General features: G+C 43.3%; 1 protein-coding gene across 2 annotated transcripts in view; it reads left to right on the top strand.

Annotated features, from left to right (window-relative positions):
* Positions 1-13,404, top strand: part of LOC114856776 (zeta-sarcoglycan) — a 238,715-nt gene that overhangs the window by 158,318 nt on the left and 66,993 nt on the right. For both annotated transcript variants that reach the window (XM_029152486.3, XM_029152506.3), the window contains one exon: positions 8,178-8,265. In XM_029152486.3, coding sequence (XP_029008319.1) covers positions 8,178-8,265 — 88 coding nt within the window. The remainder of the gene's footprint in view (positions 1-8,177; positions 8,266-13,404) is intronic.

Raw genomic sequence — 13,404 nt, 5'->3', positions numbered from 1 at the left:
CTAGCAGAAGGACTCCTTTGGATGTTGGACGCATTTTGAAAGCATTAATGAACAGTTACTATGGATACACGTGTAAACCTAGTGTAGATAAACTTGAATAGACTTTGTGCGTGTTTAGTGCAAGTGGGCCACAAACTGACACGCCTGCTACATAGACAGCTGCACTGATCATGAAAGGGGCACAGTGTCTGTAACAAAAGTCTGACAGACTGGAGACGGTATTGGAGAAATTGAGGAACTTCCAACAGGTTCATTTAGCTCCAAGGGGTTGGAACCCTTCACTGTCCTTTATCCTTTATCTCCATATCCCTTAGACCAATTCCCAGTTGTGCCTCTCACAGGCTTCTCTCATCTTTGTAAACCATTCCTGTGTCCCATTTTATGCAGTGTTTCACCATCAAGAGAATCCTCTTCAAATGTCTGATGTCCCGCCCTTGTAAACCATTGCCAGTAATTATGGAGGCAACTGCTCGACTGGGGATTTCATCACATGGCTGAGAGCTCTGCGGAGAGGCCAACATCAGGAAATCCCTGTCACAGCAATGAGACACTAACAAACCACAGGACACACCGAACCGCTAGAAAACGAGCCAAAAAGCCCCAAGGAGCTCCGATTAAAGCCTCGGTTCAGAAACCGAATGCAAAGACAAAGGTTGCCCCCGCGAAAGAGCCATAAAAAAAGGACTGGGTTCTTCTCCAAACGCTAAACGTGCTTAGTGATTTATGGTTTCACACCAATGGAACTAATTCTAAGGCTGGATTTGTTCTCGGTGTAGCATCAATCCGCGAGGAAGATGAAAACTGAAACTCCGCCTGAGAAAGTTTTAAAAAGTCTCGCAAATTATGCCCAATTCCTCCGTCAAAGTGTCTCTAAGCAGACAAAGAATCGCACAGCATCGTTCCCGTGTACTATTTAAAAGAACTGGGTCTTTATAGGAACTAAGAACATGAAAACTACCAGTCTCAAACCCCCAGTGAATAGGAGTATTCAGTTTGAAGCAGGCTCATCCCTTCCCAGCACTGTTCCTCTGGAGGGAAGGAGAGGCCCGGCATACATTATTCAGCGACTATGACTACAGGATAACAAGCTGGTGAGGCAGAGCCAGATAAAAGACACCTAGGGAAGCGTAGGGAGGACGACAAGCTGTGTAATTACCCAACTGGTCACTTGCTGATGCATCTAGGTGCTCGGTGCTTTTAAGTAGACTTATTGTGTCTGATTTTAAAGTGGTAACCTTCAGCTAAGTACCTTCCTCCTGTTCATCTTAGCAACGTTAATAGGTTTTTTTTTTGGTTTCAACTAGTCATGGTGACTTTCTGTGTCTTGTTTCATGGAATTGATTGTTCTCACTTTGTAGAGGTGACAGGGTTAAGGAAGCCCTGTACGTATGGCCGTTGAGGACACACACACATTCTCACACGCTGTTGTACAAATGAAAAGGAATCTCCTTTGATCCCCGGAGAAATTGGATGGAATGGACACGACAAGGGAACAAGGGCCACCAGCCCAGCAACACATATGAGGAGTACAAGGTTTGCAGCGCATGGATTTTGAAACAATAATGTGCTTTGTAATGTAATTTCAAAGCATGTACAGTATGACTATATAGCATCCAGCTCAAAGCCAATGGAACGGACAGACAGATAAGAAGCAGCCAAAGGCACTTTAGAAAACAGCTGCGATTTGATTTTAACAACATCTTTATATTATAACTGCATGGCTGTGTGTGTGTGTGTGTGTGTGTGTGTGTGTGTGTGTGTGTGTGTGTGTGTGTGTGTGTGTGTGTGTGTGTGTGATATCGGTTTTCCGCTGCTCACACAGTGTACGTGTTATGCGTGTTATGTGTGTGTGTGTGTGTGTCTCACAGCCCACCAGAAACTGACCCTGATCAATAATCTATTAGCAGTGTGGACATGTCTGCATCAACACACGAGTGCACTCTCTTTAACACACACACACACACACACACACACACACACACACACACACACACACACACACACACACACACAAACAGTCAGGTGAAAAGTTAAATATCGTCACACTTACAGTGAGCACACAGTCCCTGACACAGGGCAGCTTGTCTCACACACACCAACTTCTCCAGAGTTAACTTATTCCTCTTTCACCTCAAGTATTTGTACCACAGGGGAATATTTCACAGCAAATGGAGCATTGCAACTTTATCTGCTCCGCTCGGCTCTCCTCCTCCGTCCTTTCCACTTATCTTGTCTCGTTTCCTCTCCTCTGCCACGCCACAGGACACAGGGCCTCAGGGACAATTTGCTTCTATAGAATGAAATGGGACCAGCCGCAGACATTCATCCTCCCTGATTTGGTTGCTCTGTATTTGTGTGTAAATGAGATTTCTGTGTCCCATTCTTCAAGCTTGTTAATGTTTGAACACATGCTGCATACTTAATAACCACCATCACCAGCTGGCAGAGCTGCCAATTGTGCGTGCACTATTAATGTAGTTTACACAAAGTATAAAGGAGTCACATGTTGTCGTATGTGTCACCATGAGCACAAGAAGCTACTGTAAATGTAAAAACATGAAATACGACCTCTGCTGTCCACCATGTTGGTCGTACCCCTAGTTTAGTCAATGGTTCATATGTGAGTTCACAATCATATATTTTCATTATATCGCTTTGTGCAGTGGTCTTTATTTGGGGTATTGACTTAGTCGGCCACAAACCAATGTGTGATCCTTTCTTGTGTGTGTGTGTGTGTGTGTGTGTGTGTGTGTGTGTGTGTGTGTGTGTGTGTGTGTGTGTGTGTGTGTGTGTGTGCAGTGCTATTTGTGGCTACTGAAGTGTAATAACAGTCTAAAAAGCATGAAGTTTGCCAGAGCCATAACAGCAATTTGAAGATTCTTTCCTTTATCAAAATTCTGTGGTTTTGTTCAGCAACCACCAACTCTGCCCAAATTTTTTGTTACCACCACAACAGAGCCAATAGTATTGTCTGACTGGCTTCAGACTGTTACATGAGCTTCCCTCTAGTGTGTTTAATCTCTAAAGCGTTTGGCTTCTCGTGTGCACATGCATATAGTTGGATTCAAGGGCAATCTGAGACCCACTTGCCACAACAATAAACATTATAAACAGATGTATGATGTGATATAACAAACGTGGCTCATGTCAAACGTCTGGTCTGGTCTTCCTTTCCAGCCGGCGGATGTATTTCCTGTAGACGTGTGGCCGTGCGGCGCGGTCTCCTCAGCGCCGTCCGTTTACGTGGAGCAGCAGAAAGCGGAGAGCTGACGTAGCGGCTTCTGTTTATAGATCTCTTTGCTGTGTCTATCTCTAAAACAAATGCTCTGCAGTTTGCCGTCCTCCGCTCTCCGTCTCTATCTCGCGCCCCCTCCTGTTTTCCCCTCTCCTCATTTTAAGATTTATCGCTCTGCAATCCTGAAGCCGGGAGGTCCCTGCTTACCTGCGCTTCACTTAGCCACCCCCCAACTCCTGCTAGCGTGCTCCTTTGGCTCCAGCCTCCCCCTCGCTCAGTCTTGTCCTATCACATCCACACCAGCCCTCTGTTTCTCCCACTCGAACGTCTTTCTCTGTCGGCATCCGCTCTCTGGTAAAGAACAATCCATTCCTCGAGTATTAATCTGGCACAAAGAGCGATGGGACTCGGTGGCAAAGTGGAGCTCATGACGCTGAAAGTGTTATTGGTTTATGAAGTAAACCTTTGCAGAATCATAAGAAAGCAGCAGTTTTTACTATTGATCCCATCTGAACAGTATTTGTGACTCGTGTTGAGGTTTTGGTTCCTTCTGTCATCACAAGTACTGACGCACGCTAAAATGCAGTGTTTGAGGCGTGTGCTTCTGCAGGATCCCAGTTCTCCAAGCCTATGAATCTTCAGACGAATCACCAAGAGATTCCCTGGAAGCTGCGAGAGGGCGGTAAATTCTTTTTCATCTAGCGGGAGAGCCGGGTTAATGACTTCAACTCTTTTAGGATGGCGTCTGGAGACCCTGGAAGAGCGCACACCTGCTCTCCCGGAGACAAACGAGAAGCTTGCAGCGCCGTGTACGTGAAGAGATAATGCACATGTGTGTGTGGGCGGAGGGTGCGCCTCACGCACGCAGCACAATGAATCACTGACGCACAGATTAGAACGCCGCACATGGAAACACACACTGGCAAAATGACATAGCTTGACTGTCTGGGTCTCCCGGCAGCCAGCCACTCTGAGGTTTAAATTAATTAAAGTGATTTAAAAAGTGTTGACACAAGGCTTGTAGAGGACAATGATGGAATGTCGAAAGGATGATAAGGCCCCTGAATGCACGTGAAGACCCTCGAACATATTAAACCCAAGTACCCGGAGAGCAGAGTCATGAGGAGCGCGGCTTCATTTCCTGTTGTCGTGGGGCCGCAGGGAGCGAACACAACAAATTAGCACCACACACCAACAAACACTAACATCACTTATTTAATAGTCTTTGCTAATTAGCTTAAATCAGGTCGAAATAGGAATAGTGGGACCCTGCAGGCACTTCATCACACTCTGTTTGATTGGCATTTAGTTTTAGCTTATAAGGCAGTGTACATTAGCAAGGACTCCAAACACTTAACCCACATGTTGTTAAAGTCATCCACTGTCATCATTTGTAGCCTAATATTGTCCTAAATCAGCAAATAAATAATAAATAAAATGAATAAAAAAGATTTGTTTGCAATCAATGAAAATCAGCTCATAGCTAAAAAAAACAGGAGAATGGTCCTGGAACTAAGCTCATGCTGCAGGTTAGTGGCTATGTGCTATTAAACACATGCAAGAAAGTCTGCCTCGCATGTTTGAAATGTGTGTAACGTGGGCGATCAGTCACAGAGAGAGAATCAAGCGTTTTCTTTTATTTATGTATGCAAATACTTGAAAACTCATTCACATCAAGTGGCGGCATCTGGGAAAGAGACAGAGAATAACGTTGACCAGAGACAGAGGAGCTGAAAGCTTTTTTATTAAACAGACAGCTAAATGTGTCTCTTATTAGTCACCCGTTCATAGACACTCAGCCACTTAGATAGTCATGAAATCCGCATGCTGTCATCCTGCTGACAGCAGAGATGTATCTCGCATGAAGCTTGAGCACGCCGCTGTTGAGACAGACGGTTAGCGAGGCACATTATTAAAGACAAGCTGAGGGGATGACTACACACAAATAAGCAATGACATCACTTCCAAAACAGAGGCCAGACGTGTTAGACAGGCAGTCAGTCAGTGAGACGGCTGCGCTGAGAGGGCCCATTAGGAGCCGTCTGTACTGGTGGCTGGAGGCTGTGATGATGCTCCACAAGTCCTCAGCTTATTACTACCTGACTAATTACATTGGCTACCTGCGGCTGGCAGCGCTGCACCTGTTTTAATAAGCAAAGCAAAAATCCAGCCATTCACCGAATAATTGGCATTGTGGTGTGTACTGTGTAAAGGCTGCGTGTCTGCCTGTATCATCAAATGTGTGTGTGTGTGTATACTGTATATATGAACGTCCAGAATAAATAAACATGCTGTTCATACTCATAACATGACCAACGTCAAACATGATCTAATAAAGGATAGAATGGAAACAATCTCCACTATGCAGTCGTAAAACAGCATCAGGTGTCTATGGGAGGACATATTGTGCCAGCAGTTATATTTCAATGTGTTCACTGCATTTCAGGAGCTTGGTCTTTTGCCAACCTGCCCAACAAAGCTTGTGGCGGCTGGTGTGGACGACCTGATGAAAGGCAACCTTTAACCAATACCTGAAAAACAGAGCTGACAGAACTGACGAAATCGATAATAGAAGTAAACGTGACTCCTATAGCATAGAGCAGACATGAAATACAATTTACTGTAGAGAGGATTGTGAATATAAAGAAAGAATATAAACTACAGTAGTATAAAAAAAATAACTTTAATTTAACTACTCCCACCCCCACAGTGTTGAATCCTTAAATTTCTCTTCATCATTGTCCTTCAACAACAAATCAGCCAGTTGATAGTGTAACATTTCACTGGCAATTAAGTTAGTTTGAACAGCAAAATTAGTTCCATACTATACTATATTATATACCATACAGTACTATAAATTATAGCAGCCAGCCCAATGCAACTCCACGCCTCTGCATCGCTTTTGGAGCGCTTTTGAATTGTGCCACCCAGTTACAATGAGCGTCCTACCACTGTGTGCAGTGTCTGAATGGGTTCACCAGGCTTCTGCATGTGTACATGAGCTTGAACAAGCACATTGTTAATTCCTGCAATAGCTTATTTGTTGTTCTTGTACATAGCAGGCCATACAGAAGCACAGTCAGCAGTGTCCTCATTACGGGAGCCGCAGCCATCCTTGTTTACTACATTTCACACAGGCACAAGTCAAGATTATGTGGCTTCAATCAGCTTGTGTGTAAATAGCCATTAGCGGCTGTTTAATATGCAGATATTGTGTGCCAGCCTTATTTCCATGCATTTGCATGTGAGCCCTTAATCAAACAACACCTTCCATCCACCTGTGTGGTCACACTTGACAGAAATGACAGAGTCCTGCACTAAGTGAATGAGATCAGCTCTGCTCATGCACACTACTCACTGAGCTGGAATGATTCAAAACACATTACATCTGTCATGCTTTACAAAGCACTCATCGCTTTAAACAGAGTGGAAGGATAATATAGTGAAGCCTATCACACGGCCCGTTGAAAATAATTAATCCAGCACACATGCGTTATGAAACAGATGAGGGAGGCAATGCACAATAAACCATGTGGAATGTTCATTTGTTGTTTGGCAAATGTGTTACCTGGCTCTGTATCAGTGGGCGGTGTGTCCTGGTGTAATTACGTCCTCATTGTGTGTGTGTGTGTGTGTGTGTGTGTGTGTGTGTAGAGGTGGGGGGGGGACTACAACCGATATTTACAATATGAGAATATGAGGACTCATCAATACTCTGCATCACTGTGTGGACTAATTGTATCAGGTAGTGATTTATTTGGAAGTAACCCAACTCTTAATGAGCCCTCATATTCATTAATATGCATTATATACATATTAGATACTATGATTCTGTATTAGTTACCGTAAACAAACAAAAAAATATATTTTGGAAGAAGCTGCTTATAAATGTGTACTCAGCTGCTGATGTCACATTGTTTTTTTTCCAATTTGAAAGCAGTGCTTGGTTTCCATCTAATGTTACAAAAGTCACATTTGTAACTGCTTTGTTTTGGGTTTGTGATCATGTATGTGGATGTCTGGTAACAAAAGCCGGTGTGACATATTACAAATTTGGAGTCTGTGTAAGCACATCCCAGAACAATGAGCTTCCGTCCACAGCAAACTGCAAAACAGCGAGAGGAGGGCAAGTGTTAAAGCAGCAGCAGAAGGGAGGAAAGGAGGATTCTTCCATTTTACCGGATCAACGGGTTTCCAATTTTAACACAATAGTCACTTGGAATTGAGACCAAAATGCAGCGAAATATTAATTTGAGGAAATCAACAGAAAAATTGGGTCATGTGAGAGATTCATGACACGCTGCCAAAACAAATACACAATTTAAAAAGAGAAAAGGCGAAAAAGTGAAGTGAGAAAAAATTCAGATATATTTGAAAATCAGGTTAAATTATAGAGGGAATCGTAACAGGGGGAAGTATAGTGTGTGCACAAAGTGTTTGTAGATTGATGTACAGAGAGATAAACAGCCTAAGGACCAGTGGAAGGCACAGGGAGACGTTAGATTGAGTTTGGAACCTAATGAAAATGACAGACACTGGGTTTGAATTCGCTGCGACACACATCAGCTGAATGCCAACGACTGTGAGCGGCGTGCGGCTCAATCAGACTTTAAAGACCGGAGCAGAGGTCAGGGTCACGCTTGCATTTTGCTCATTAGGGTTGGGAATAATTGCCTTTTCGCGCACATAGTCACACAGGCGCACAATTGAAAACAAGCAAACACACACACACACAGTCAGGATGCCGTTTGGAATACATTATTCAAATTAGACGCCGCGTGCCGAGGCGGCGTGAGGGATGGGGCCACGCGTCAACTCCGAGGGCCGAGGCGGCGCTGGTTATTACACAGGTTAATGCCGTATCCCCGCGCGGCGCCCGTGGGGGTGAGGGGCGTGCGTAGGTGTGCGTTAACCATCTTTGTCCCTCTCTCTGTCTCTTCAGGACAGTCCACTGATTCTGCAGTCAGACAGGAACGTGACTGTCAATGCGAGGAACGATCAGGGGCAGCTGACGGGTCAGCTCACCGTGGGTAAGACGCGCACACGCACAAAGACACGTTCAGACCTCACACATGCAGTCGTGGTACGTGATGAATTAGTTTCGTATAGAGTCAGGCTATTTAGTAGAGACTCAGCAGTTCTCTGAGAAACTGAGGAAGGACTTCTCTGGTAACGATGATCAACTTTTAAAAGGTGTTTGGTTCAACAGGCAGCTCACTTTTAAACCTATTCTCCTACCTTAAATATATATTTCATATTTAAAATACTTAGGGGTGCAGCAAGCTACTGTATTGCATAACTGATAACTGGCTGAGAAAACTATAGTAAAACCATTAACAACGACTTTGCTAACTGGCTGTGTTACATTATTCAGATGAATAATAAAATTCCTTGTTATTATGGAACTGTATTATATTACAGAACCACTCAAGTCAAATGATGACTTATTAATGATCAGGGTAACAGCTGTACTGTGCTCTATGTGATTGCCTGAGTTGTGCTTTGTTTGGAATGAAGATACATTAATACCTGGAAAAGCAGAGGTGGAGGACAAGATAAAAGATCCATCCATCCATGCTGTTTACACTTTTAACATACATGGATGTTGAGAAAAAGTCTGAGTGTTGTTTCAGTCATTTTGACCCTTTAGTGACTGACAAAGAGGATTGATGTTTGTGTGGAACAATAGGAACAATAATGCTATTCTACTACAATCCATCATAGCAGAAGAAGAAAAAACATATATAGAAATTTAAAACGTTTATAACAAAAGTAATATATATAGATATTTGTCTATATATACATGTACTGTATATAGATATATATAGATATGCACATTTGCAGCACCCTCATGGGAGAGCAGAGTGGTATTTTGTGTAGTGTCTTTTCCGACTGATAGATATTCATCTCCTGCCCAAGCGCTTATACGCGCACACAGTCTTTTCCTTTCAAACACTTTAAAGGTTGAAATCCCTGACAGCTCACCTCCTGCTGTTAAAACTCCCCAAAGCTGCTTTCCCCAGCAAGCAAAGTACTTGACAAAGTACAAGCAAGTCCTTATGTGTGTCTGAGAGTGTGTGGGTCAGTGTTCTGTAGCGATCCTTGAGTCAGCAGAAACGGCGGGTCTTAAAGCGAGATGAGCAGACAGCCGACGGCAGACCACTTTGTCACGACGGCACAAAGACAGAAGCATCGCCTCACTTGTGCAGTCAGACAGTCAGAGTCTGTCTCCAGTGGCCACACACTTGAAGTAACACTTGCAGATACTGTACATGCTTCTCAGTTGCACACGCACCAGAGCCACGAATCCGACCTCTGCCTGAAGAGAAACACAGTATAAAACTCAGTTAACACCAGACACTCACACAGGTGGTTTACATATTTATTACTAATTAATAATTAGTTCTTTATAAATAATTAACCTAGATTATTAAAATAGGTACATTTTAGCTGTTAAGGTTGTTTGATGTGTTTTAGTAGATCACTGACTGAAGAATTAGTGTGTGTTATTGCATCAGATTAAATTTCTGCAGGTTATTTTCACAGACACAGACAACATTATATGCTTCCAGCCTGTTGATTGGTAATAATTGATTGGTTCTTCAAAGGTCTCTGCTAATCTGATTTATTGCGCCATGACTCACATGGACACACTTCTTCAGTATAATCTTTGCCAATCTGACTTGAATCAAAAGCAGCCACATTTGAATATTGTTGATAATCCCAGGATATGCAGTATTTTTTTCTCTTTCAATCAAAGCCATTAATGTTGGCACAATCTCACGTAAAGAGCATATTGGTTTTAAAAGTCCAATCCTCTCGTCGTCTTTATGGTCAGCCATTCAGAAGACAAAGATGACAGGCTCTCCCTCATATTAACAAGATGGCGATGATGCTGAGGCTAAAGAGGAAGAGGAGGGATGACAGGATCGAAGGGAAAGGGGCAGCGTAATAAAGCCGAGATGAGAAGCCCGAGGCCAACAGATGTACTCACACACTTATTCTGAATAACGAGTACGAGTGTGTGAATACGTTTTGAGAATAGCAAGGCGAGAGCGCCGCCTCACCTCCTCAGCCTGACTGTAGCGCGGGAACAGGCTGGACGCCCGGAGGACTGAGTGCAGGGCCCACAGCGCTTTATCAGCTCGTCTCGGACTTTCGCGTTAATGTCACAGGTCCACACGTTGACGACTCTGCGCCTCATGTGAAAGCTGCAGCGAGCCGCCCCTCTGGCAGCTTTAACTGATGAATACTAATGAGGGCTTTACTAGGGCGCAACGCTCTCGCTTGGGATGTGGCGGCGACTGGGCGAGGAGAAATAAGCGTCGTACTCCCAGGAAGTCTGGTTCCTGCAAGCGAATGGAGGTGTGTGTGTGTGTGTGTGTGTGTGTGTGTGTGTGTGTGTGTGTGTGTGTGTGTGTGTGTGTGTGTGTGTGTGTGTGTGGGGCAGCACTTTCCTCTCAGGAAGCCAGAGTGTGTGTTTGAACCAGTGCTCTTCTCAGTGAGAGGGTCATTCACTCTTGCCTGCTATAAAAGCAAACCTTCACTTTCAACTTTTGAAAGTGCTCCCACACACTGTACCTTCATCTCGCTCCTTCAGTTCCCTCTCATTTTTCTAATGTGTCGTTTTTGCCTTCCTCTCCCTCTTTTTCTTAATCGTCCGCACATCTTATCTCTTATTAAATCAATAAATCCCCTGCTGACCTTGGCACCATCGCCCAAACTCAGGCCTACATTTATCACTTCATTATCTTTACCTTCTTCTACTAATTATGTTCCTTTTTATCAGAGTCAAATCATTCACCTCATTTAGCTCATGTAGCTCAAAAAAGTCAATTATAAAAGCATCAAAATTAGGGAACTGAAAGGCAAAGGCCATGAAGAATAATAGATGGTAATGTTTAGTCATAAGTAGCAGGTGAGGAAGTCAAACCTGTGGATGTGTTTGGTTTCATTGCTTTGTTCGTCTCGGATCATGTTGCCGTTTTAGTGAGTATCAGCTGCAATTGGTTTGTGATTAGTACGTGGAGGGAAAACTTGCAAAGCTCTGCATAAAATTCAATTGTTCCATTGTGCACACAGTAATTACGAATCAACATCTCGGCATAATCCCCCTCAGAGAAACAAATGATGTACATAACAATCTGATTTTGCCCTGATCACGTTTTCAGCCCCGACTCGACTGACTGTGATGCAGTCGCAGATCCCAAGCGCTGTGATTCTGTGCGTCCAACGCGTCGTCCTCCTTTTATGCTGCGTCTCTATGATCAAATCAATGCTTTTAATGAGCCAATTAAAAATACATAGAGCTGAGCGTTAACAAACTCAAATACACTTAAGGAGCCATCAAGGACTGAATAAGGCCGTGGATTTACAGCCACTGTTATCATTTGTCCATATGATTGCGCTTTAATAGCTCTGCATACGGTTTGGGCTAAACTACAATTGTTTGTATTTCTTGTTTGTATGAATATGATTTGCCCCTGAGCTGTGGGTTTACTGGATCATATGAAGCCATCCTTCTGCACCAGTGAGCTATAGGCTTCATTATAGGCCCCTGTGGTTGGACACCATCAGAACCTGACAGATAAAAGCCACCGCTTTCCTTGCCTCAGGTGTTGCATGGACATTTACTGAAGAATGCTTTGAATTGGATATGATGCTAATATAATAATAATAATAACAATGGAGAAAACAGCACCTTGGGAATGAGTTGTCTGGCACCTTGCTGCTGTCTTACATACAGTACAGTATATGCAATAAAGAGTTTGACAACTGAGCTACTTCAGAGTTGTGGACAAAATAAAGGTCAGAATCATAAAGTATGGAGGACGTCTCATGAAGAAACGCCGAACGACAAACGTCTGAGATGTCTAATGTGGGTCTACAGTAATCGCTTACATCTGCACAACGCAACGTCAGCTAGGTTTTCTGCTGGACCCACTCGCATCCGAAGGCATTTTCTATTTCTGCATTGTCTGAACAATCATGAATAATGCAGAGTGCAGCACGGTTGAAGAAACTGCCACAAGGTCAGAACAATGACTCATTATTTCTTCAGGCATGTTTGGAAAGCAAACATTTATAGCTCGGTGCATTTTAAATAAAAAACATCCAAGTTTCCTTACAGGCAAAACAACACGTCCTCCCCTAAGCCACTTTTTGACTTGTTGACCATGCTGGTAATATTTGTTAATCTTTTTCATTGTTCACTGGGGAGTAATAAGAGCCTGTAGTGAGTTAAATCAATTATACATTTACATGCTGTCCAAGCCGGCGTCTAATGGCAGCACATGCTGCTCAAAGCTGGAGCAGTGCCACTGAAAATGGAAGAGGTCACTTCATGAATTATCTTAGTTAAGGCTCAGTAACTCGTATCTAAATACAGGACTAGTATCTGCTGAAGCTGGCGTTTGCATGACTTCAAGGTATTACTGTAATTATGTTCACAGAGGCATGTCACATAAAGATCAGACCGATGCCGGGAGTTTTCCACCCAGGAAAATTAATCTGTGCCGAGTATTTTTTGTATTTTTTATAGTAAGTTTGACTTTTCTGAGTGAGGGCTGTTTATTACACTACTGGCTGTCCATCGATCTGCTCTGACACCGTGCGTCTCATCTTGACCACGCTGACTGTGTGTTTACATGTAATAAACATGTAAAGAGAGACACATGGTCTCACCTTTTGGGACACTTTGAAGCACAGCTCCTAATGGATGGGAACATCACACAGTGTGCGCGTTGTCGGATGCTTCTTCGCTTTCACACCCGCAGGTTGTTGAGGAGAATAGTGTTGCTGAAGATGGTTCTGTTCTGTTTTACAGCAGGTTGATCATAACTTGCAGCTCATAGATTTGATTTAGTCGAATGACATCAGTTTTGTGGCTCTCTGGATAATTGATTCTTATCTTTCATGGAGTCATGTAGTCATGAGAAATCAGGCCACATTTGGCCAAACAGCTGAAACTCTACTTTTTGCAGACTTATGGTAATTGTATGTGATACGGTGCATCCAACTGTTTCTTTAAAGAGTTTGTCAAAAAAAAACTAAATTCTTTATCATTTTAATAAAAAACATTGTTTAAGCTGCAGTATTTGTTAATGTACATGGACTTTATCTCTAGGGGAGGGTGCGATTTCGTCTTCTAGGGAGCTGCACAACCTCCG

Source organism: Betta splendens, chromosome 1 (assembly GCF_900634795.4).
Source record: "Betta splendens chromosome 1, fBetSpl5.4, whole genome shotgun sequence".
NCBI lineage: Eukaryota > Metazoa > Chordata > Actinopteri > Anabantiformes > Osphronemidae > Betta > Betta splendens.
Note: the sequence above shows the minus strand (reverse complement) of the source record. Positions and strands in the feature narration are given on the sequence as shown.